The sequence below is a fragment of the Capra hircus genome, chromosome 4 (genome assembly GCF_001704415.2).
Source record: "Capra hircus breed San Clemente chromosome 4, ASM170441v1, whole genome shotgun sequence".
NCBI classification, from domain to species: domain Eukaryota; kingdom Metazoa; phylum Chordata; class Mammalia; order Artiodactyla; family Bovidae; genus Capra; species Capra hircus.
Window position 1 is genome coordinate 83,963,772 of NC_030811.1, and position 23,951 is coordinate 83,987,722.

Genomic DNA, 23,951 nt, shown 5'->3' on the forward strand with positions numbered 1-23,951 from the left:
ACTCCAGTTTTTCCAAGTTTGGCCTCCCCAAATTACTCTGTGTGTACTTGTCTTAGCAGCCTGCCCATTTTCCAAACTAAATGAAAGAACTGTCACAAATTGCTAGTGCCACCTATTAGCAGAAGCATAGAACTGCAAAGCATGGTAATTCCTTTAAACAGCACCTTAGAAGTCTTGATGGGTAAAATTCATCCCAAGACCCACTGATTCTAATTTACCTTTACAACTGCTGGCCTTTTTAAAATAAGCTTTCATTGCATGAACTAAACTTAGATAAGTCATATATTTTGGAGATTTTACTTACATCTTTGCATTAATGGATCATTTTATCAGTTTTTTTTTAAATGATTAAATACAATGTCTTTGTCAATTAATATGTGGCTATGATATAATATCATGACTTTATAAATGAATATTACTAGATAAATATTAATTAAATTTTTACTTCATTCTGGAAGATTAGAACATGCTTAAATATAAATTTCATTTAAAATAGACAGATTTTAGATTTTACAATTCATCAAAAAGATGTAAAGGTGTGTATGATATGATTTTCGGAACTGTGATACATAGGTGTGTAGCTGAAGTTTTTAAATGAGAAGAATCAGGATAAGAAATTAAGCCACAAAATTTTTTACAGCTGACTTTAAATTTTTGATAACTTTATAAGTTATCAAAGCTCACATCTGAAATACAATTATATACTCACACTAAACATAAATGGATTATGCTCTGTAACCAACAGTTTAACTTTTATTTTGTTACTGGGAACATATGCAATTGTATGAATTAATTCAAATTAAATTTATTCCTGACAAATCCTTTAGTAGCATTCATTCTTAAATATAAAATTTAAATATAATTGACTGAAAATCACAACATATTTTTAAATCATGTGTGACTGATGTATGTTAATTAAAAATAAGAAAAAGAAAAATCAGTTATAGTTATATCTATACTTCTATCTAGTTACCTAAATATTTAGGTACTTAATATCACTGACAATAATTGAGTTTAGGAAATACAATTTATATAAAAAGAAACAACAACCTGAAAAAGCTAGAATTGGAAAATTCATCTCTTCAGTATTCAGGTTTCCTTAAGTTATTAAAGACTGCCTCTCATTATCAAAAGTTTGTGGGTTAGTCTTACATGGGATGGATTTGTGGTCTCAGTCATTTTCTTACTTGCTAAAGTTACACTGAATCTGGTTGCTGCTATAAACAGGGAAGCCTCAACTTGAGACTTTCACCAGCTCTCATATGACCTGATCAACACTGAATCACAAGATGTGAGACTGGGCATTTTATTTTGATTTTTTATCATTCTGCATGGGTATACTTGTTGAGTAGATAAGTAAAAAGTTCAACTTTTCCATGTGCTTAAATTGAAGATTTCAGAATCAAAAGATGATTTTTATAGTTAATAGAATTTGGAAAGAAAAGACCATGCTAAATGAGAATCAGCAAAAAGGAGACCTGATGCCAAATATGCAGTGACTATTGGAGAAAAGGTATTGCAAAGAATTTATAACATCTTTGCTCTGTGAAAATATTTGCATATTACCCTTACTTTTCATAGACACATTCCATTTTATCTCTGAGGAGATTTCCAATACAAGGCAAATTCCATCTTATACTATTATTTGAATACTTGAGATATTTCTGAAAGGTTTTCCTGAGACTCAAAAAGTTCATGCCCACTAAAATACATATACATTAAATTTAACATGTGACTGTCTTTTAAACCAATACAAATTTTATTATAAAGCATTTTATTACAACTTACCAATATTGCTTTTATTAACACTAAAATATTAATATAAATTTTGCCCTGAATATATATTTATCTATTCATATATACATATATGTACATATATGTTTGTGCTTTGTTAGTAGTAATCAAAATCTCTGAAAAGTCAACAAGTTTAATTAGCAAATCATTATTCATACTAACTAAATTTTGAAGTGGTCATATTGTATTGAATAATGGCAAATAAAAAATGCTTTGCAAATTCTGATTCATAATGTTTAGTTTAACATCATCATATATCTGAAACATATGTTTGAGAATTTTGACTTATCTAATAACCCCTTTCTTACAATAATTATACAATTTGACTGTGAAAAGAAACCTTCACAAAATATGAGAAGAAAGCTTCTGAAAAATCTACTATTTATTTAAGTACTATTTACTAAGTCTTCTATTGTAGATAAAGTTAAAGGAACTGATTTAATCTTTGGATTCACATGATCACCATCATATTCAGACTTGCATATGTCTTTGATTTCTACTAAAACTCAAGCACACAATGTCCTGGAAAAGCTCATTGCATTGAGTGATGGAACATTTGTCATTTGTTTAAAACCCCAAACCTAATTTATTTGCTTGTGATTTCCATAGGTTTTTCTGAAGTCTTCACTGTACCACACACTCCAAAAGGAAAATTTTATGATATTCTGGTATTTCATGGGAAAAGTGAAATTTCACTAGTTTTGTAGGGGAAATAAACAGTTATGCACTGATTTTAAAAATAATAATTATAACATTTAGCTATGTTATATGAATTTAAGGAAGGGAAAACTATCTCTGAGTAAGTGTTTCTGGAGGATAATTTGTATGTGACTGCTGAGATTTATAGAGTTCTCACATTTGCTTCCCCTACAAGGATTCTAAATCAGATTGGTTCAGAGGAAAAGTGAGCATACCCCATTTTGCTAATATTATCACTTCTCCACATGGTCCTGAAAACATCTATTCTATATTACTTTTTCCTAGAAAATAAAGAGGTACCTTATTAGATATGTATATACATCTACTACAAAGTCTGACTTCTTGTTTTTTCACTTATTTTTCTCTCTCACTTAACATATCAAATCTCTTTTCTCTCCTATCAGACAAGATGACAAGTAGAGAGTAAGCACAGTGATTGCCTGAAACTTTTTGTCTTGGCAACCTGAGCAATGAGAGAGTTAACTTAATGGTGGATCTTTGAAAACAAGTGACCATGGGAAATTAGAGTTGGCAGGGATTTAACTCTTCATGAATCATGCTAGAATATTTTTAAGAGCAAAGCAGTGAATGTTTTAACCATGTTTGACATCTAATTAAGGGGGAAAAAGAAGGAGCTAAAAAAAAATATCTCTATTATAGTTTAGTAACAAAGTACTGACAATTGATTACCAGACAGTTGCTTTGGCAAAACAAGTCTACATATAGAGAAAAAAGGTAATGATGTATCAATAAAATGATAGAAGAAAATTGCTTGGGCAATCCCTTTTATTCCTTTTGCTGTTCATTTCACAGGTTGTTTTACCAAATTGTCAACCTCTAGGTACATCAATAGAATTGTTATGTAGTTGTAAGGCAGCTTTTGGTTTAAAGGAAAGCAGAATAAGTCTAATGGATACCATTACTAAGAAGAGCTCATAAACACAGTGTCAAATGTACACATCTTGTCAATATATACAGCTCACTTAATTTTGACAAGTTTAAAGCATTTGTGTATAACAAAAGACTATTCTAATGAAATGCTATCTTCTAATATGTGGAAAAACTGGTGCCTCTTCTATTAATGGAGAGTAATCCATTAACATGGAAATAAAATTATTGTAAAATAAATAAACATAATTCTCAATTTTATAATTTATTTAGCACTTAGACAAGTATCTTAAAATACAGTAGATTTTAAAAAGGCATGTCATGTCTAAAACTTATTCCAAAATTATAGCATATATTTATTTACATCTTCAGGAACTAAACTTGTATGTAAAACTCACTCATAAGAAATATAAACTTGGAGAAACTGGACCATCAACCTAAGAATTACTGGATGGACTACTCTCAGAGAATAAAAACAGAAAGCAAAAACTGACAAAAACAGAGATATCATAATATCATATACTAGGCAAATAATTTAAAGACAGCTACTATATAAAGATATACCTGGAATTTAATTAAATATTTAATGCTTACTATTTGATTATTTTTAAAAATCTTATATAAATATAATTGCAATTTTGTTTGCTAACATTTAAAATTCATTCTCCTTTTAACAACCAAAAAATTATACCAAAATATAGTCTTCAATTCAATGTATTTTATTTATGTAATAAATCTAAATAAACACATTAATAGGTGTTTAATTTTCTAATCCAAAAGTGTGAAAATTACATCTGTCTTTCTTATTTGTGCTCCTCATTCACCCTAGAGTATTCAGAAAGAGATGTTCCCCATCATGTGAAAATTAAAGAATATGTTTTCTGGCATCAGGTAATGTACAGCAGACAGACATTTCTACAGAGAGGTTCAATAATTTTCTTTCATATTACAGGCTAAAAACCGAATATAATTGAAGCCTCTCACTGCCCCACCCCCAACTGTAGAAATTTGAGAATCATAAGAAAGCATCACCTTAGGGAGTAAAACTACTTGAGTTAAAACAGTTTAATCTTCAATTCCATTTTAATAATATCTCACTATATAAATATTTTCTTCCATTAAATTTATATACATCATGTTAGAATTTACATTAGCATGATTTTACACATCTGTCTATAAAATCCATCTAAACAACTGTAGAACAAATATTTTCTTTAAAATCCTCATTAAAAAATAGCATATACATTAAACTGTAACCAGACCAACCATGTGATAAGGCTTTTTAATCCCCCTCTTAAATTTATACTTTGTTTTGAAAAGAAGTTCACACAACTAGCTGTACAACTAGAAAGTAGTATCTCTTCAGTTCTCACTCAAGTACATAAGAGTCAAATAACATTATATTTCAAAGGTTTTAGCGTTACACCAATTAGCCAAATACACAGTCTTTTGTATAATCATAACACTGTAGAAAAACTAGTCTGTGCTTTCCAGTTTATATTCTCTTGGCAAACCACGATCTACTGCTTATGTTAAGCATCTGATTGTCAGATTTGAACAAACTGAATATTCATGACAACAATTAACCATTTACTGTCTAAAACTAAGAAAATATAATTTATCATAACAATTATTATATGTGAGGCATACACATCTACAAAGAGACCATTGTTGCAACAGTGGTTTTAAAAAATATTTTAACAGGAGTAGAGTGAGAAAAATTAACAGGATATATGATCACATATACGGATGTGTATTTACCAGGCATTCAGCTCTTTTCTGCAAATGTGATTAAATGCTCTTTGTTTGCATTTAAATTGTCATATATCCAAAAGAAGGCATGATTTTATAAAGAAAAAAAAAGTGTTTCAATCATCTCCAAAAGACCCACACAATCACAAAGGTTTCTCAGGTTAAACTCAAGGTTTTAAGGTTTGGGTTGGGAGGGAGTTCAAGGAATAAAAAGGCAGGGGGCAGAGGGGAATTAGAAAGCTAGCCAAATAAAAGGAAAAGAAAAACTTACCTTTGTAGGATAATTTCAGTCTTGGCACATTGTTTTTCCCATTTTGATAGTTTGCTCTTGCTGTAAGTAATACTCCCCAGAAAAGACAGACAATCCTAGCGAACCAGCCCATGCTGCAGACGCTGCTGGTCCTATGCTGCTTCAGTCCGTCCTGTATTGTGCGGCCAGAGAAGTTCAAACAATCTGGAAACTGGAGGTAACAGGTGATTTAGGTCAGTTTCATTCATAAATGCAGACAATCAAGACCTCCAGGCAACACTAACACCTCTTCTTCTGTAACAGTCACTGAAGCACAGAAACTTCAAACCCTCCAAAAAAAAAAAAAAAAAAAAGAATCGAGCCAGGCACCAGATAATGAGGCACAACTGTTGTGTGGAAAAAAAAAAAAAAAAAACAAGGCTGCTGCAGTGGTGCTTAAGAAGCAGTTCCTTTTATCTAGGTTCTTCTGATAGCTGGCGGACTCTAATCCTGTTCCCTGCTTCATTCGGCTCCGGCTCCGGGGAAGCAGAATGAAAGGGAAACAGAGAGAGAGAGAGAGAGAGAGAGAGAGAGAAAGAGAGAGAGAGAGAGAGGAACCGTGAGCAGCGCGGACTTTTCCTGTACACATGTAGGGAGAGATGACACAAGATCCCACAGACAGGTTTTCCCAACACTCACTAGACTGGCTGACAATGGGAGAACAGGCAAGCTCAACCCACTCCCCTTCCCTCGTGTCACACAACACATGCAAAAAACATCTCGTAGAGATTACAGCCGGGAGCAGAACCCTCCAGCGTGCCTGTGAAAGCCTGTAGCTATAAATTTACTTCCCAAGGCAAGCGTTGTTTTATAGCCATTTTTAGGTGCAATTTTGAGAAAACAATCTGAATTCTGCTACCTACATAATTTACAACTCATGCTCATTATATAATTCTGCTTGAACTTGTGTGGTGTATGTGTATATGTATGTTTATGCCTGTATGTATATGTAGATATGCATATATATGTCTGTCCTTTTCATCAGTATAACTTTAACCACTGAAGGTTTTAAAGCCTTGTTAGCGATTGTTCCCTTCTCCCAACAAACCCCCTCGGATCAACCACCCCTTCCCCCCGCCCCACTGCAAATTCAGGGAAGAAATTCCTAGTAAAGCCCATTTCAACAATCAGTTCAAGACAAATATAGGTCCACTGAGAATTATAAATTACAACAAGGGATTCTCAAAAGGATACTCAGAATTTAAAAACATCTATGGTTTTTCAGCTTCTGGAATGCTCTGGCTAACGTTTCCAATGCATCGCATCTCATTAATTAAAGCCACTTCCGTAGTTTTGGTTTAAAGAGCAGAGAAAGATGACAAAGTTCACAAAACTCCCTGCTGAGTGTCAAGGACCAACATAAAGAGAGTATCTCTGTGTCTTCATGAGCTGGTGAAGGGTTACTAAATTTTCTGTGGACACACATGTATTTATGCAGTCATACAAATACCTCTAATTCTTTCCTAAATAGGCATGTCTGAGGTGTTTAAATTTCCTTTTCTATTTTTCTTTCAGTTTTTCTCAGAGCTGATATCCATATAGGATTGTGTGTGTGTGTGTGTGTGTGTGTGTGTGTGTGTAGGAAGGGTGCATAAAAATCGAAGAATTTTCCCGTTATTCCCCAACTCTCTCTAATTTGCACCCTCCCCCAACCCCAGGTACAACACACAGGTTAGAAATACAGAGGAGAGGACTGTTCCAATAATACAGAAATTACGTGGCTGAAAGGAGAAGGTGAGTTTGCAATTAAAAACATGAACACTCATTGAAAGTGGTTTAGTATTCATACGTAAAAAAAAAAAAATGACCTGAGGATTGTCACGGCAGCTTTCATTACTTAATGTCTACAGACCAATAGAGAAAGAGCAGCTCTCTCTGTGCACAAGTGTGTGTGTGTCTGTGTGTGTGTCTGTATTTGCCTGAGAGTAGGCGGAGGAGGAGGAGGAAGAGAATGAAAAGGATTTAAAGGGGGGAGAATGGGTGAAGGGGAGGAGGAATTCCGTGTCTACTCCATTAGATTGATTCATCAAATAGACCGTATTGTATTTGTCACTTCCCACAAGCCTATTGATCAGTCAGTATTGTTAAGAAAATAAAATCCAAAAATAATGTTGATTTTACTGATTCCCACACTTGTTATCCTGAGCACTTTTCATGCTCTAGGCAATGGATTAAGGCTACAAATGACAAGAGGCTTGTCTGTCTTCCATGGATTACTCTCTATAGACATTCATTCTGTGGAGGAATTCATGTCACTTTGGGATTATTTAGGAGATTGGACTAATGGATTATTCTATCGAAATATCACATACGATTATTTTAAATACTTTACATAGTTATGCCATTTTCACTAATATATATTTTAAATATTTATTTTCTCCAGCTCTTGTTACCTCAAGTAGGAGAGCAAGTTTATATTTGTCAAAACTAAACAGGATAAGCAAATTTAGAAATGTATCCATTTCACTTGTGTAATGTCTAATCCTGAAACATTTTGATGCGTTCCAGGAAAAATAAAAGATTGTAGGTAAAATTCAGATAAAAGAGGGTGAGAATTGACTCCATGGAGATGAAAGACAATCTATATTTTGGACCACAAAATCAGGACAGAATTATTTCATTTTCTAAAATAAATACTTTAAAAGTGAAGTCAGAATTGGATACCATAGACACCCCCCATGTTTATATCCAAACACAGGTTTCTTTTTTAAAAAATTCTGCTGTATTTATTTACATTTGATATTATTCTTACTCTCTGAAATTTTTATGATCTTTAGGTCTTTTCAAATATTTGAAAGTTTAATGAATTCACACTTCTCTGTAGATTTTTTAATTTAAAAAATGTAGAATAGGAAGTTCTTTCTTTTTGTAAGTATAACTGTTCTAGACTTATTACAAAAATAGAAAAGTGTGACCACAGATAGACTGTTTTTTAATGTAGAAAGAAAGATAGAAAGAAAAGGAGGGCAGAGAGAAAGGAAAGAATGTGCTACATGCCTGAAAAATATTTGCCAAAATATTTGTTATATTTCTACTGATTTCTCAATTGACATTGGGGATAAATAAAGTTGTTTTCCATGTTTTCCTTATACCCCCAAACATGTGACGGATAATCAAGGTTAAACCTATTTCCCAGTTGTACACAGGGTGTGTTATTGCTCAATCATGTCTGACTGTTTGTCACCCCATGGACTGTAGCCCACCAAGTTACTCTGTCAGTGGGATTTTCCAGATAAGAATACTGGAGAAGGTTGCCATTTTCGTCTCCAGGAGATCTTCCTGATCTAGGGATTGAACCCTCATCTCCTGTGTTGGCAGGTATATTCTTTACCATTGTGCCACCTATTTCTCGACTGAAGTAGATGCAAAGTTGAGGTGGACCTGGGTGAGTGTTTCTCAGAATCTATCAACATCTCCATGCTTGAAATGTGGACTTTGATTCACCTCCCAAGAAACATCACTCCCTACTCTGAGAATATGTGAACTCAGCCCTGACACAGTCAAGCCTGCTGTATTTACCACATTAACCATTGATCTTACTGCATTACTTACATTTTTAAAAGTCAGAAATAATATATTGACCTTTTAACATTGTATTTTTTAAGGTACAAGTGAAAAATCTTATTTTGTTTCTCTTAAAGCAATATCTCTATTTTCAATTATTTTCTAACCCACAATCTACATCATGTGCTATAATTAACTCTACTTGCAACTGAGCTCCTAATATCTTCTTAAATTTCAAGTTTTCAGATGTGACTAAGTTCTGCTACAGAGTCAAATCTGAGCAGGTGTTTAATATGGTGATCATGCTGTTGTATACATTTCTGTCAAATAAATCTGTAGTTTTTAATCTCGCCTCCCTCCATACTGAGATGGATTACAGAGACTTCCAAGTATAAAACTCTGACAGGCAGTTTTCTGGGTGGTGTGCTTGATTTTCTAGGGAAGCAACTCTTCCAATTTCACTACAGGTTGGTTAACTCTTCTTTCTCAATTAGGATTGGTATAGTTGTAGAAGATAGATGTTAAAGCAATTTTCCATAGGAAATGTATTTTTGATCTTCTCGTCTATTAGTTAAAAGCAATGTGTACATTTTCAATGTCTACTTCATATAGTTTATTATTTATTATGAAACACACTGAGATGGCAATAAACATTGTGATTTAATAGCAGAAATTGTTCTAATTTGTGAGATGGTATTTCAAGTGCTTCTCCAGTTTATAGACACCCTGATACTTTCTGTGAGTGGTAGGCAAAAATACTTGCCATATTTGTACATAAAAGAATATAAGGAGAAACATTGTTCAGATATAATAAAAAGATTGAGTGGAGTAAATGTACTTGAAGTTATGGTATACATCATTAAACACACCTGTCTCTCCCTGCAATCCCACTCCACCCCGGTTAGATCTAGAAAACACCCTCAAAATGTGTGCCACCCACAGAACTAGATGCCTCTTTAAGAGAAACTACTGAGTTAAGAATTTCAAAATGCATTGGATAACCAGCTCTCCTACGAAACAACACCAAGAGAAACAACACCAAGAAGGAAAACAAATACTAAAAACAAATAAAAATTTCCATATTCTTCCCAAGGTGCTATTCAATTGAGTCAAGAAAAAAAAAAAAAACTGTATTGGTTTCTATTCAACATCTGCTATTTCCTTTTTTTTTTTTTCTTCAAAGGAATGCTTCATTAGTATATGAGAAAGGCCTGTGATCAACAGAATTATAGCAAATGTCAGAGTAGAACATTTGCCCTTGCTCTGACATCTCATGCTGGAAATTCATTTTTAATGAGGGTTTTTCTGGTAAGGGAATTTGAATCTCTCTTTTTTTTTTTTCTAAAAAAGAAATGTGTGGGTGAAAACATTCTTTAGAAGATCAGAAGACATCTTATTAATTGGGAAAACTAAATAGTTGATGTATTATTCATTCCAGCTAAAAAAAGATGATAGTTATTTAAGAACTACTGTGGTAGTCGCTGAGAACTGGGGGTGGCAGGTTAAAAGCAATATTTAAGAAATTAAATTAAACTTTTTATAATCTGACCCTTATGAATGCTTTTAGTATAAGCCACATGTGAAAGCATCAGTTGAGAAGAGAGACTGGTAAGAAGCAAAGGGAATTCAATCTCTAGGGAAGCATTAACTCCTCCCTTCCCCTCCTACACACCCATGAACAGAGATCTCAGTAAAAGAATCGAGTAGTTCCTCCAAACTGAATTTTCAACAGTGTAAGCAAAAAACAGCTTTATGTTTTTTTCTTGTGACATCACTGTTAATTATATTTAAGGTAAATAGGGACTCAAGATAAAGGCCCTTTTCTTTTTCAAATGAATTTACATGATAGATCAACTCAGGAGTTCAGAAACTGGCCAGTCACATTATTTGTGACTCTAGGTTTAAAAAAGTTTAAACAATTAAGGGGTATCAGAAATTGCAGGAGGAGGCTCTTTAGTGTTCAGGTAAAATGATAGCTTCTTTTTCCTTGAGGATTAGAATCACAGGGCTAGCAGGCAAGTTTTATTTCACTTGTGTGGGGACTAGAAGAGAGTGACCAAAAAAAAAAAAAAGATGCATAAAATTTTGTTTATGTTTAGTGTCTATGCAGCCAAAAGTGGCTAAAATCTAGTTATAGGGATGGGATTTATCATTTCCACAGTCTCTCTTTTCTTTCAACTTCTTAAATCAATCATATTTTTCAACATTTCAAAATGTTTTGCACATGGGATTTTTCCTTTTTCACCTAGTTAAGGAGCAGAATCACTACAGCTTCTTTATTCGATTATCTGATAAGTGAATGCAGTTTTCCTCAATATTAATATATTGAAATAATAAGACACGGAAATACCTGTGTAGGTTTTTGCTATTGTGGTTGTTGTTTTGTTTTGTTTTTAAGTGAGAGTGTCTCCACCTCAACTCAAATGGAACAAGAAAGTTTCCAAGTGAGACAAAAATCCCATTGTTAATACTGATCAGTACAGGGTAGGCAGTGAGGAGGAAAAAATGAGGCGTCCGTGGAATACAAATGAAATGAGCAGGTTGGCTGTTGAGTGTTGCAGGATATGAAGTTATTAGTTATTTGCTTTCAGCAAAGGCATAGCACACAGCTTCTCACTGAATAAATAAATAAGCAGATCTGTACTAAGCAAACAAAGTGAAGAAACTGCGCAGTATTGTTTAAAGGATTACTTTACATCTGACTCAGGCAAAGTAGATGCATAGTTTCCCTTTGTTACCACTGAAAAGAATGTGGCACCTTAGATCAACTTTACTAAAATCTATATGTTCTAGGAAGGGAAATTTTTTTTTCCTTTCTTTTTTTAAAAAATGTTCTTAAAGAGTTTGAAACTGATAAGAACAGGGAACAGAAATGCTGAAGCCTAGAATTAAAGCTACTTAAAAGGGTTTATTATAAAGGCAAAACCAAGTGTTTGGAGGATGGTGACTCAAAAACTACAGAGCATTCTGCTTTTCAAGGGCACAGATTTCTCCAAATTGCAAGAGTTAGGAAAGACTTCAGTTGTTTTCTTCCCTATTCTGTATTGTTTCAAGTGTTAAGTGTCATTTAGTCTAGTCTATGCCCTCCGTTTTCTTCTTTTGTGATGTGGGGGTGGTGTTAGAATTATATGCCCGGTTTCATTTCACTGTCTTGGCTACAGAAGCAGCTGTCACCTTATGGGAGAGATTAGGAAATGCCTTGTTTATTAGTTACCCATTATTATTATTATCTACAAGTTATTTATATAGATCATTCAAGTCTTCCCCATTTTCCTCTGGAAGTATTCAAAGAATAAGTCTCCTTGAAAATCAATTAACAAAAATTCATTTTCTCATTTCTACCACACCAATGAAAAGGGAAAATAACATCAATATGTCCAGCCTTGAATCTTTTTTAAATTACAGATCCAAGTTGAAAATGGTTTGACTAGCAGACTTAAATGGCAAATGTGATTAGTCTCTTGCTTGATTTTTCAAAGTTGATGTATAACTTAGTAACTTAGAGCACTTAAATGTCCCTCAAATACCTCAAATATCTAATAGAATATTATAAGACACTCTTTGCAGCATAAAAATAATGTTCACTACAACAAGCCATGTTCTCACAAAATTTTAACTCTCTTATCTTAAAGTTTAGCAATTAACAGTAATAATTTGCTGATGATACATAAGAAAAAACCCACTAGTTAAGTTTTAACTTAAATTTTTAAACAAGTGTAATTCTCATTGTGTAACTTTGTAGAAATAGCATTTGATGGTTTTTGATAGAATCACATAGTTTGGTAGTCTTGCTTTGACATATTAAATAGTTACTGCCAGCTTAATAATGCTGTGAAACCTATTTAAATTTCCTTAAACTAAAATAAAGACATTAAAGAGAAATAATAAAACTAAATTTGAGTGAATCAAGCTAAATGTAGTAATCTATTTCTTAGACTGACAACATGAGTTTGTAGGTGCTTGCCACTGTGTGTAATCCAGCAGAGCTAATTTGGTTTTAGTGACACAATTTTAGATACAGATATATGTATTTTTTCTTTACTCTCAAATCCAGTCACTTTTGAAACAATTTCAGGTCTCATATTTCTTGCATTGTTTCTTTTATATTTACCCATTTATTCAATAAGATTTTGAGAATTGCCTAGGTGTCAATCATTTTGTCTTGTAAAACAAATTACATATTTTTTGAGAATTAATGATATGTATTCCTGATAACTAATGCCTATTTATCTTTGTAAAAAACTTCTCTACCATAAATATAAAAAGGTCTACAAAGTTTTCTGTACTTCTTTTGGGCTGGAGAGAGATTTATTTATTTATTTGTAATACTTTTCTACTGCTATTTTCTTTTCATCAAATCCTGTGTCTGTTTTCATTTCTTCTAGAAATATTTCTCTATTATTGTGGAAGATGCTACCTGATGACAGAATGTCTGCACATTTCGCTGGATTAATTCTGATCATAGGCTACCGTAGTCTCTTAAAATTAATATGCTTATATTAGGATTTCACAGTAGGAAATCAGGGTATAAGATCGCTTTAAGAAAAAAAGAGTTGCATAAATTTTCACAATGCTTTGTGACTGTTCTGGAAGCTTTCTCCCCTATGATTCTGTGGTGCTAGGTGCATACATCTATTTTAGTTCTTATTACTTTGTATTATAATAGATTTCCTCAACAGACTCTAATCGCAAAGAGAACAGAAACTTTTTCTCATTATTTTATTTTCATTGCTCAGCATAACTTCTGGCACAGAGTAAAAATCTATTAATTAACAGATTAATTAATTAATTAAAGAGTCAGGGGAAATATATGCTAGATAGGCCCAGGAATCTCACAATTTTAATAAATAGTTTGGTAGAAATGGTTTCTTTGCAGATACAATTATACTAGTTTTCCAGTTCCTATATTAAACATGGATTGGAGTGCAGACAGTAAAACTGAGAGATTTCTAAATTGTTCATATAAAATGCTGCTGAAGAAACTATTTTATAGTCCATAAAATATCTTTTGGTCTTTTCTTCAAAGCATGGAAAATTTTGCTATTTTGTTATTATTATTTTTATTCAATATATATTTCTTCTCATAATTAAGACCTCTCTTCAGATTCCCTATAGCCTGAAAACTATTAAGTATGTTGCTAGTATGGACATTAATCAAAATGAAAATTCTACAGAGTTAGCAAATATACAGTGTTTTCAAATGGCAGTTGTTCTCACTTTTGTTTTATTTAAAAAATTTAGAGATGTTTATAAAACTCCCAGGAATAAAGTCACCAAAATTGTGAAAGCCACCATAATGCATATGAGATAGGACATCTGGATTGAAATCACAAGATCACAATTTGTAGCAATACGATTGAAATGTTAGTTTCTTTAGCTAGAAAAGATATTGGTCATCTCCTGGTACCTAATGGCTGTTACGATCAAATCAGTTATCATATTTGACAGTACAAGGATGTCCAGGGAGTTAGCATTCAAGGTAGAGTTCCCACCATCACAGAGCATGTCGTCAGACTCTGCAATCACAGAGTTTGACCAAAACCTCTGAGCATGAGAACTGAATATGGATGGCCAAGGTGACAAGTAAATATTGTTGGTAAAATATAGCGATTCTAAAATGCCCTTTGGAGAAAGAAAAGACAATTCTTTGAGAAACTTTGCAAACGCTAGATGGAAAAAGAAGAAAGGAGCATATAGACTGTTATTACTTTGGGGTATTGAAACATTATACATTAAGTATTACATGTTAGATTTTAAATGCACCAAATTTACATATCAAGTGCAGCAGGTTTGACCAAAGAATAAGATAGCTAAATTAAAATATGAAGACTAGAGAAGGCAGCAGCAAGTAGAGAACCTCTGCCTTAGATTAACAAGCATGTGGTTGCCTTCGCTAATCAGCCTTCCACCCATAGGCAGCTGCAAATTGAAGGAGAGCAGCATTTCACATCTTAATAAATCACTGGTGACTCACTTGGCCAGATGTGGGTTTGAGATCCTCCACCTTTCACAGCTTATACAGTACAGAAAGAATTGTATCTTTTACGGTAACTCAAGTTTTAAATTAGTAAAAGACCCGTTACTAGCACTAAATCCTCAATATGCAAGTTTTTTTTTTTAATAATAATCTAAGTTGCAAACTTCATGAATCCGTATTTACATTTCAGAGCAAATTATTTTCCCAGAAAAGTGTCACGCTTAACTTTAGGAAGCAGAGAAGTTTAGGTCAACAGGTGAAACACCTGTACAACTATTATGGGAATATTTCCTGCTACTATTTATACTCTAAGACATTACATCTAATAGGTCATCAGCATTCTTCAGTATTTTAACTGTTCAAATTTTGTTTCATGCTGTTTTTAGAACACTAGGGAATCTTGATTGGCTGGTAAATAAGTTAATTTTCCATTCTAGTGGAATGTTTTACTCTAATAGTTTCAACAGGAACATTTTCCCTTTTACCTTTATCATTACTGTTAAAACACAATGGCAAAAACAGGACAATGATTGATATTATACAACTATCTTTGAGCAGTTTCTCGAATTAACAAATGGATACCCACAGTGTATCACTTAGATTCACAAAATACATTGTTATGGATATATTAAATTATAAAATAAGTCCATTTGTATTTATTTTTCACTTTAATTGCCAGATATTAAAACATTAAGAAGTATGAAAATACAATTATCAAAATCTGAATAGAATTACAATTTTTATTTTTGTATAAGGATCAGTCCATTGCAAAGCTTTCTAGATTTATTAGCCATAAGTAGTGGGATATGTTAAGCAGATTTTAAAGAGAGACTCATGTTTTATAAACCTCTATGGAATTTAAAAAATCTGTCCAGTTGTATTCCCTCAAAAAATGCTGTGTTTCAAATGTGTTTAGCAGCATTTTCAAATGTGAATTCAATAAATGTAGAAAGCCACTTAGACTCCTGCTAAATTGAGTCTATCAGAAAGTGGTTCAAATATCACTAATTGTTTTATAAGAATAATCATATTGTAGCTTTAAACAAACTTAAGCTTCAGTCTACTTTAAGGCTGGAGTGCCAGGATGAAAATAAAGACCCTTCGGCTGAAATAGAGACTATTGAGTTACATTTAACAAGATGCAGGATGTGGCACTTGAGGGATCTAACACTGGCGGGCTGTGTGCCACCCCAGCAGTGAGATCAGGTTTCCTTTGCCTCAAACGATTTCAGAATAATTTCATAAAAAATACATGACTGACACTATAGCTTTCTTCCCATTCCTATATATTTAAATGTCAATATCTTCATAATGCTTTGGAATCCTTTAAAAATACCAGAAAAGAAAGTGAAATAAGACAGCAGTTTCACTTAGGTGAATTTTATTGTACAAATTAAGATGACCTTTAATTTACTCTAAAGGTTTTTTCAAATAGCTCTTACTTTTCTTTCTTTCTTTCTTTTTTTTTTTTGTTGTGTGTTTTCACTAAATGCATTTGGGGATACTTTCTACAGCCCTTTCTGTCAGCTGTAAATATGAGCAACTGGGTACTGTAAAAAAAATATGGGTAAGTTATCTTTTTCTATATACATTATCATTATAGTAAGTATCCCCTTCCCTAGTTCAGTCTATCTCTAATTTGGTTATTCTCCTCTTCAAATTCAATTCTCTAGAAAATCTTGCAAAATAAATTACTTTAACTCTAGTCATTCCAACACTCATTATGCATTATGAGCCAAATCTCTATACATATGTATTGTGTTTGGGCATGTTTTTATGTATTCATTCTGTCAGTATAGTGCACATATCATGAATATATTTGTCTTCAATAGCACTTTAATTATAGGACATCTTCAATGGTGATGGTCATATGGATTACTTCCTGTGAAGTTCCTAGGGCACTTTCTTTCCCACAATGGGTCCTCAATAAATGTAAGTGAATGACTTCCTGACTATTGTTATGGATCCTGGGAGATGCAGGATGGGGTTGGCAGCAAGAGACAAAGCTGGCTGTCAAAACTGTTATATTCAGATGAACAGAGAATCTTAAAGTTTTCAGAAGCACTCTGCCTATTCTGTCAAAAACTGATTGAAAGAACTGTATGGATCCTGAACTCAGGCAGATTGGTTTGAAAAACAGATCCCAGATTTCAAGAAACTGGTCAATGACTAATTTACTTCAGTGTATACCTGTGGTGGATTCATGTTGATGTATGGCAATTCCAATATAATATTGTAAAGTAATTAACCTCCAAAAAAAAAATAAAAGAAAAATAAAAGAAAAGAAAAAGTTAAAACTATGATGGTTTAAAATTACATTTAACTGAAGAGATTTACTATGTCTTAGTGTGGGATATGCAGAAATGTATTTTGTAGTTGAGTGATGAAATACCTTAAATAATAGAATTTCATTAGGTATGGGTTTGACACAAATGGCTTTCATCTTGCCCAGCTCTCCCCATAAACTAAATATCATGTGTTATAACATTTAAGAAGTAAGTATTCTTCCGATGCAAGTGGATGTGGGAAAAATGTGTCACTCTTTTCCTGGGAGATCGGTGGTGCTGCTGGTGGGGGACACAGATTTCCTTTCAATTGTTCTATACTACAGAAGTAGCACTATCAAAGAATAAGGCTATATATGTAAGGAGGGTCATAAAACAGTGAGACAGTGAGGAGTCTGATGTTAAGTGAACATGTTTTCCACGAAGATTTTAAAGCATTTTAGTCTAATGTTTTTTTATATAGGCATGTATGCAAGTATATATGTAAACCTGTGTCTATATGTGTTTATATATGATTATATATATATTTACACACACACATATATATATACATATATACATGCTGAATATAATTCAACAAAAACTGATTGAATTTCTGTGTCAGTCATTCTGTGCTAAAATTATAAAAATTCAAAGACAAATGAATACAACCCTACCATGATGGATTCACAATTGAGTTGGAGAGGCAATGTAAGACTGCTGCTGCTGCTGCTGCTGCTGCTGCTGCTGCGTCGTGTCTGACTCTGTGCGATCCCATAGATGGCAGCTCACCAGGCTCCACCATCCCTGGGATTCTCCAGGCAAGAACATTGGAGTGGGTTGCCATGTCCTTTTCCAATGTATGAAAGTGAAAAGTCAAAGTGAAGTCGCTCAGTCATGTCCAACTCTTAGCGACCCCATGGACTGAAGCCTACCAGGCTCCTCCACCCATGGGATTTTCCAGGCAAGAGTGGATTGCCATTGCCTTCTCCTAACCTCTTAGAAATACATACCAACAATCTCCTAGATGCCATTCAATTATAAATGTTAAACCATATGCAAAAGATAATTAATCTCATTTTTTAAAGTAATCTCATTTTTTAAAGATAATTAATCTCAATTTTTAAAAAGTGCTTAGGTACTTTTAAAAGAGTACTTAGGTGTTTTTAGGTACTGAGGTATTTTTTCAATAATGTGTAATAAAATATTTTTCTTTTTTCTTGAATGATACAAATCCATGTGTGATTTCTGCATTTTAAGTACAAGTAAAACAGTTGTCTTTGACCTATATTCTTGTCGTGAAAAATTACTGCTCTCAGATTTTAGTCTTGGAAAAAGCAATAAAGGGTATTTTCAGAAATCGGATTCAGGATGTACAAAACTTCAGGTTTCTGATTAGTGCATTTTAAATGAGTCTAATGGTAAATACCATCATGGACTGTAGCCTACCAGGCTCCTCAGTCCATGGAATTTTCCAGGCAAGAGTACTGGAGTGGGTTGCCATTTCCTTCTCCAGCACATCTTCCCAACCCAGGGATCGAACCTGGGTCTCCAGCACTGTGGGCAGATGCTTTACCGTCTGAGCCACCAGGGAAGCCCATATATATTTAATGTTCTACAAATAATGTTCAAGTTCTAAACAGTATGCTTGATAAAACTAATGGGATAGTGGCCTATACACCTTCATTCAATTTTAAATATAAGAAATTATTTTCTTGGTGACTAATAATTGCATTTTAAAATTGTTTTTGTTTTTCTTCTAAGTGTTTTATGTAGTATTTACTGGAGATGAAAAGCCACTTTTCAGACTTATGTTTTGTTATATATAACTGGAAAGAATCTAAAATGAACTGAAAAACAAAGATGAATTCTGTAACACCTTCTCATTTATCCTGTTAGTATTTGAAATGAGTCTTGCACATTGCTCAGTGGTTCAAGTAGAAATGACAACAAAAGACTCCATTATTTAACCATTTCATGTAATGGGGTATGTGTGTGTGTATAGTGTGGGAGCTGTGTGTAAGCTCAAGTTTGATACAAGTACCTGGATTATTTTTTAAAATAGCAAGTAAGGAGGCGGTACAGTGTGATGAAAGAAACCTGGCCTGAGTCCCATTATCAGCTTGGGCACTAATGAGTTATGTGTTATTAGATAATGAACTTCTTGAGGCCTCAATGCCTTCTCTATAAATGAGTTAACCAAATGAGATATATTCCACTTTTGATTCCAGCTAGGGCTGAAAATACTATATTTTGTGATATATTTCCAAGCCATAGTCTGAAGTGTATCACTTAACATTTTAGCAATGTTTAATTATTTTAGTTAGGAGTAAAATTTGATAATTCATACTATTCCATGCATCACTGTAATATCAGTTGAGGAATAGTAAATCTAATATATTATACTGTGCCATGAAAATATTTATGATAGTTCCAATGCCAAATTATTACTTTATTAAATAAAACTTAGTTTTAAAATATCTTCTATACTAGTTTCTGAAGTAGGTATTTGGAATGAAAGTCATTTGTGTGGGTGTGATGTTAAATGTATTTGGCATGATGCAGAACAATTTAGCTGAGGTTAAAGGAGACCAGTCCTGGGTGTTCATTGGAAGGACTGCTGCTGAGGCTGAAACTCCATTACTTTGGCCACCTCATGCAAAGCGTTAACTCATTGGAAAAGATCCTGATGCTGGGAGGATTGGGGGCAGGAGGAAAAGGGGACAACAGAGGATGAGATGGCTGGATGGCATCACCAACTTTGTGTACATGAGTTTGGGTGAACTCTGGGAGTTGGTGATGGACAGGGAGGCCTGGTGTGCTGCGATTCATGGGGTTGCAAAGAGTCGGACATGACTGAGCGACTGAACTGAACTGAACTGAAGGTTCCTGGAAAGTGTTTACTGTTTCTATCATTTGAGGAGGAAAAGTTAAATATCTTCTTCAGAGAGGGTTAAAAGAAACTGTAGTGTACAAGTTCAATTTATATTTCTCTCATTTTGTTATATTCAGATATGCATTTCATAGAAGGGAAAACACAAATAATGGTAATAATTTTAATTCCACTTATTTTAATGGCTATCTATCTATCATTTACAGATACTGAAATAGTTGCTATGGGGAAGAAAGTAAATGAATTAGATGTGATTCCTGCCCTTGAGGAGACCCCAGTCTAGTAGGAACAGTTACAACAAAAGAAGATAGAAACACAAAATGCAAATTGCTCAGATGGAGCAGATGACAGGCATTTAGCCCAGCTGGGATTTTATAGAGGCTTCCTGTGGGAGATTGTGCCTGAACCAGGTCTTAAATGATGAGTAAGAGCAGGTGAAGAAAGATGAGGTGGTCCTGCTAGGACTTCAATCAAAGCACAAAGCCACAAAATCGAAGAACATGTGTGAGTGCAGGAAATGGGAGCAATTTTGCCATTAACAGAGTATAAGTTGCAAAGAGAAGAGAAAGGAGAAATCAGCAGGGGCCACCCAAAGAAGTGTCTATATAGCCATGCTTGTAACTCCAACATAGGTGATGAAAAGACACAGAGGACATCCAAGAGGAGAAAGCCATTGAGAAAAGATTTTCTTTTTAGATAAATGAGGCTGGTTGCAGTGTGAAAACTATAATGACTAGCAACAAGCCTGAAGGTAAGAAGGCCAAGTAGGTTTCTCTTGTAACAGCCTAGAGCAGAGGTGACAAGGCCTCTAATCATGGCAGTAGATTATGCAAAGGAGAGAGAAATCAAATAGAAATAGGAAGGAAGCATGCTAGTCCTGATGAAATATTTGATAGAGAGGATGGCAAAATGGAATTTTAAATTTCTTGTGCTGTTATTACAGGACTGTAAATGTTGTACACAATACAATTATTTACAGTAATTCTCATGCTTTTGGCAAGGATGAATAGAGTTATTAATTGAAATCAGCAAGAAAAGAAGGTGAGCAGATATGTTTGAGCAAAGAGAACAAAGTTCAGTTGTGAACTTACTGGTTTTAATTGAAGATTACTAAGTATATATTTTAGGTTCATATAAGCAGTTTAGTAAATTAGTTGAAAGCTCAAATGTCAAAGATTGGAGTCTATCTAGGGATCAGGGTCAATACAGAGAGAAAAAGTGGGCTGAGGACAGAACTCTGGATGACCTTAAGGAACAGGCACAAGAGGGGAGCCCCGATCAGGGGATATGACAACTAAGCACGGAACGATAGGAAAAGCAACATCACGGATATCTAGGCGAAACTTAAGCAAGTCAGCCAAATGTGAGAGAGGGATGTGGAAGCTGTCCTATGCAAATTCTATTTGAAAAGGTGGTTTGAAAATCATTCTTAGTCCCTACAAAAACGAATCAGAGGTGGGAACAGAAGCCGGATTGCTGTGGGTTTTATGAAAATCAACTACAAGAGAATTAATAGTTATCTGATTTTGGTTAATCAGCTTTCTGCCTTTCTCAAATATGAAATGACACATAAAAATTCTTTACCTTCCCAGTATCTTGAATTCACAATGAGATTTGAAACATCTACTCTGAAAATGGAAACAATTTAAAACACATAACAGTTTTCATTTATCAATACTGCCCTGGGGAATTTGATTTTCTTTTTTCCAAATGTCTTTATTTAAAAAAAAATTTTTTTCCCAAGTTTATTACAGGCTCCTCATAGAAGTTGATTCACTGATTACAGTGTAATATTATGCCCTTAGTTTTTATGGTAGGATGATATAACAAATGACCCCAGGAGGAATACTCTTCCAATGTCTGCAAAAGCACTATTCATTATACCAGTCAACATCTCAAATAATGATACACATGATAAATTCCTCTAAGAGTTTAATGCCAGGAAGCTTTTCTCTGATGAAGCGCTGATATATTACTTTTTGATCAGTCAATGAGAACTTACTTCTTTTTAACCTTGGTTGATAGGAATTTCAAAATGAAATTTAATGGTCACAGGTAAAACCCAGGTTTTTCTAGTTTCCTGTTTAATTCCTGGAGCGCACCTTGTCTTTTCGAGTTTTCTTATTTTGTACTATTTTAGTCATATATACATATATATATATGTATATATATATATGTCTATTTACTGAAGTCCTCTTCAAATGTAATTAAAAAAGATTAATTAGCAACAACAAGAAAATAATGGTAATGAAGAATTTAGTCAGCATTTTATTTCATTTTCTATTCTCTCCTTTTGAAATTCCTTTTCCCTCCCACATAAGCCCATGTTAGAAAGGAAGTGAAAGTGAAGTCACTCAGTTGTGTCCGACTCTTTGCGACCCCGTGGACTGTAGCCCACCAGGCTCCTCCATCCATGGGACTCTCCAGGCAAGAATCCTGGAGTGGGGTGCCATTGCCTTCTCCAGGGGAATCTTCCATGTTAGATGAAAAGTATATTTTGTGTATTATTTTATTAAAGCTAAATTTCTTGAGCATTTAAAGTCAACCATTTCCTTCTTTTTTCATATACTTAATATCAAGGAAGGCAAAACTCAATTCTAGCCTGGGGAGCATTGCTTCTTAATTTACTATGTTTATCATTTTTAATTATATAATCCTTAGCCTAGAACAAATATCAGTGGTGATTTTTCTTACAAGACATTTAGCTGCATTTGGAACTACTTGAGATTGTCATCTATTTCAAACTGATTTTCAAAATAGTATTCTCTTTTAATAGAATACTTTCAGTGTGTTGCCCTTACGCTTCATTGTCCCTAAACAGCATTTTCTAAGAACAATGTGAAGACTTGTAGGTGCAAATAATGAATATAAGTTATGAAATAAGGAATGCCAGCTATGGACTTTTACAGTTTGAGTGTAGGCAGGAGAATTGTAGAAGTGGAATTGATATTAAAACTAGCAAAATCTCCTTTTTATAAGAAGTCCTCATATATTCTTTACAAGATAAATCCCTTCTCATCCTCATGACCCATCTCAAATGTCACTTTATCTCAGCCCTTCCCTAAAATTCTATACAGTTATCAGTGCCCATTTTTGGATTCCTGACATTCTGCTCTTAACAATTATAATGGAATCTCAAAATACACTGTAATGATTTGTTTAAAGTTCAGCTTCCTTCCTCTCTTCACAGAGAGGAATTATACCTTCTTTGCCTTATAACTTAAGCAGTGAGTAAAGGGCACTTAGGAAAGCCTGGTTTTGAAACCTAAAATATATGAATGAAGAGGAGGCAGACATAGAGTGAAAACTGGAGAATAATGAGGCATTGCTCTAGAATTTAAATGTCACTTTCTAGATAGTCAAGATGATTATAGAAACGGTGACATTTCTACTGATGACATAGGGTAGCAAGAATAAGAGTCCTAGTAAGAATTTGAATATGTTGGAAAATAAAACTGTCTCTTATGAAGTCAAAGTTAAATCAACACAGTGACCTGAAGTTGCAATGCAAAATTACTGTTAAGACATCACCTGACTCTCAGAACAAAAAAGCTTGAATTGAACATGCCTGACAATATGAGCACAGTGAGCATAGAAAGGTACACATCACAAGGAGGGAGAATAGCCCTGAAGGCACGGAGGAAAAAGACTCCAAGCCAGCTCATGGCAGTGTTTAGCACTCAGACTGTACATTGGACTTCCATTATTTGGAAAGGGGAGATCGTTCCAACACTATCATGAAAACACATGCATCCACCTATGCTCTCAACACGATGTGCTTCAAAAACAAACTGTCTTTCCTTTCTCTGGTTTCAAGCAGCATGCTTATAAGGAGAGAATGTGATTGGCATGATAATATGAGCATTATGGGTGTTGTGAGACTTAAGTTTC

General features: G+C 33.8%; 1 protein-coding gene across 1 annotated transcript in view; it reads right to left on the bottom strand.

Moving 5' to 3' along the window:
• SEMA3A (semaphorin 3A) overlaps positions 1-23,951 on the bottom strand; it is a 556,686-nt gene that overhangs the window by 243,395 nt on the left and 289,340 nt on the right. Inside the window, exon 3 of the mRNA XM_005679076.3 lies at positions 5,405-5,594. Coding sequence (XP_005679133.2) covers positions 5,405-5,516 — 112 coding nt within the window. The 5' untranslated portion in view covers positions 5,517-5,594. The remainder of the gene's footprint in view (positions 1-5,404; positions 5,595-23,951) is intronic.